This window comes from Cariama cristata, unplaced genomic scaffold, assembly GCF_000690535.1.
Source record: "Cariama cristata isolate BGI_N322 unplaced genomic scaffold, ASM69053v1 scaffold4130, whole genome shotgun sequence".
In the NCBI taxonomy this organism is placed as follows: domain Eukaryota; kingdom Metazoa; phylum Chordata; class Aves; order Cariamiformes; family Cariamidae; genus Cariama; species Cariama cristata.
This window is the reverse complement of record NW_009592790.1, coordinates 15,472-17,365: the sequence shown is the minus strand read 5'-3', so window position 1 is coordinate 17,365 and position 1,894 is coordinate 15,472. Positions and strand designations below refer to the sequence as shown.

General features: G+C 45.7%; 1 protein-coding gene across 1 annotated transcript in view; it reads left to right on the top strand.

The window, feature by feature from the left end:
• The window catches only part of GPR87 (G protein-coupled receptor 87), a 2,216-nt gene extending 953 nt beyond the window's left edge, over positions 1-1,263 (top strand). The window contains exon 2 of the mRNA XM_009694644.1: positions 227-1,263. Within this exon, the coding sequence (XP_009692946.1) occupies positions 227-1,263 (1,037 nt within the window). The remainder of the gene's footprint in view (positions 1-226) is intronic.
• Positions 1,264-1,894: the final 631 nt, after the last annotated feature.

Sequence of the window (1,894 nt, the reverse complement as noted above, 5' to 3'; positions counted from 1 at the left end):
CACAGCCGTTGCACTCAGAGGCTAGCAAGCCGCAGGCACGTTTATTTTGACACGCGCAAGACTTAGGAGCACTGTTCTGAACCCCGGTTTTCTGAGCTGGTTAATCCAAGCAGCCTCCGGAATTGCCCAGAGATAGGACATTTTCTAGAGGATGGTTCTAAAACGGCACCATTTGTAAAACACTAGGAACATACTTTAAACTTGTTGTTTTCCCTCATTCCCACAGATGATCATCTGAGCCAAGACAACAGTACCTCACCCAACTTCACAGCAGGCTTACTCGGGAACTCCACACACAACGAATTCACCACCATCGTCTTGCCTGTACTTTACCTCATCATCTTCCTGGCAAGCATCTTGCTGAATGGCCTAGCAGTGTGGATTTTTTTCCACATCAGAAATAAAACGAGTTTTATATTTTACCTCAAAAACATCGTGGTTGCAGACCTTCTCATGACACTGACGTTCCCATTCAAGATAATCCAGGACTCACAGCTGGGACCGTGGCACTTCAACTCTTTCCTGTGCCGGTACACCACGGTTCTGTTTTACACAAACATGTACACCACAATTGTGTTCCTCGGACTCATCAGCATCGACCGCTACCTGAAAGTAGTGAAGCCTTTTGGAGACTCCAGGATGTACAGCATCACCTTCACCAAGATCTTATCTGCCTGCGTTTGGGTTGTAATGGCTTTCCTGGCTTTACCAAACCTGATTCTTACGAACGGCTACCCAACAAAGAAGAACATAGATGACTGCATAAAGCTGAAGTCTCCCTTGGGAGTCAAGTGGCACACCGCCGTCGTTTACATCAACACCGGCATGTTTGTAGTGGTGCTGATAGTGCTGATAGGATGTTATATTGCGATATCCAGGTACATTTATAAATCGAGCAAACAATTTATTAGCTCATCAAGCAGAAAGCGAAAGCATAATCAAAGTATAAGGGTTGTTGTGGCTGTATTTTTCACTTGCTTTCTGCCCTATCATTTGTGCAGAATACCCTTTACTTTTAGCCACCTAGATAAAATTTTAGATGACTCCGCACATAAAATCTTATACTATTGTAAGGAAATGACACTGTTCCTGTCTGCATGTAATGTCTGTCTGGATCCAATAATTTACTTTTTCATGTGTAGATCATTCTCACGAAGGCTATTCAGAAAATCAAATATGAGAACCAGGAGTGAGAGTATTAGATCACTTCAGAGCGTTAGAAGATCAGAGGTGCGCATATACCATGAATATACTGATGTCTGAAGTCACCCGCACAGAGACATTTGCTAATTTGTGAGAATATTTGTATATCATGTAAATAAAACATATCTTTGAGTATCTGACCATGGAAGTTCATTAAGGAATGTGCAGACATGTACAGCTTTTCCATTTCAGCTTCCTGACATCCATCTCAAAAATTCAAAAGCTTAAATCCACACAGAGATCAGGTTCACTTCAGAGGGGTTTCGGGGGTTGTTTTGGTTGGTTGGTTTTTCCAAAGACCAGCAGAAGCTAAGGATGCCTCAGCTCAGAAAGCAACCTGGAGCTCCAGGAGGCTCCAGCCGAGATGGACAAGCTCTGGTCTCAGAGCGGGATGCAACGAGATGAGTCAACATCCCCAGGGTCCAGCAGATGGTCGCTGAAGGGCTTGCGGCAGGTGGAGAGGGGAGGAGGTGGCAGACGCTCCTGCAGAGACCCCTCGGTGCGCCCGTGGGCAGGGCAGTCACGGGGCTTGGTCTGCAGAAACGGCGCTTTACTGCTGGCCGACAGCGCCTCGGCTTGGTGCTGGCGGCACCGTCTTGTTCACAGATCAAACCTACCAAAGTCCTCCTCACCCCTTTCAAAATATCAAACATAAAAAACTCAAACACAACCCTAGTTTGAGTCTCTTCTC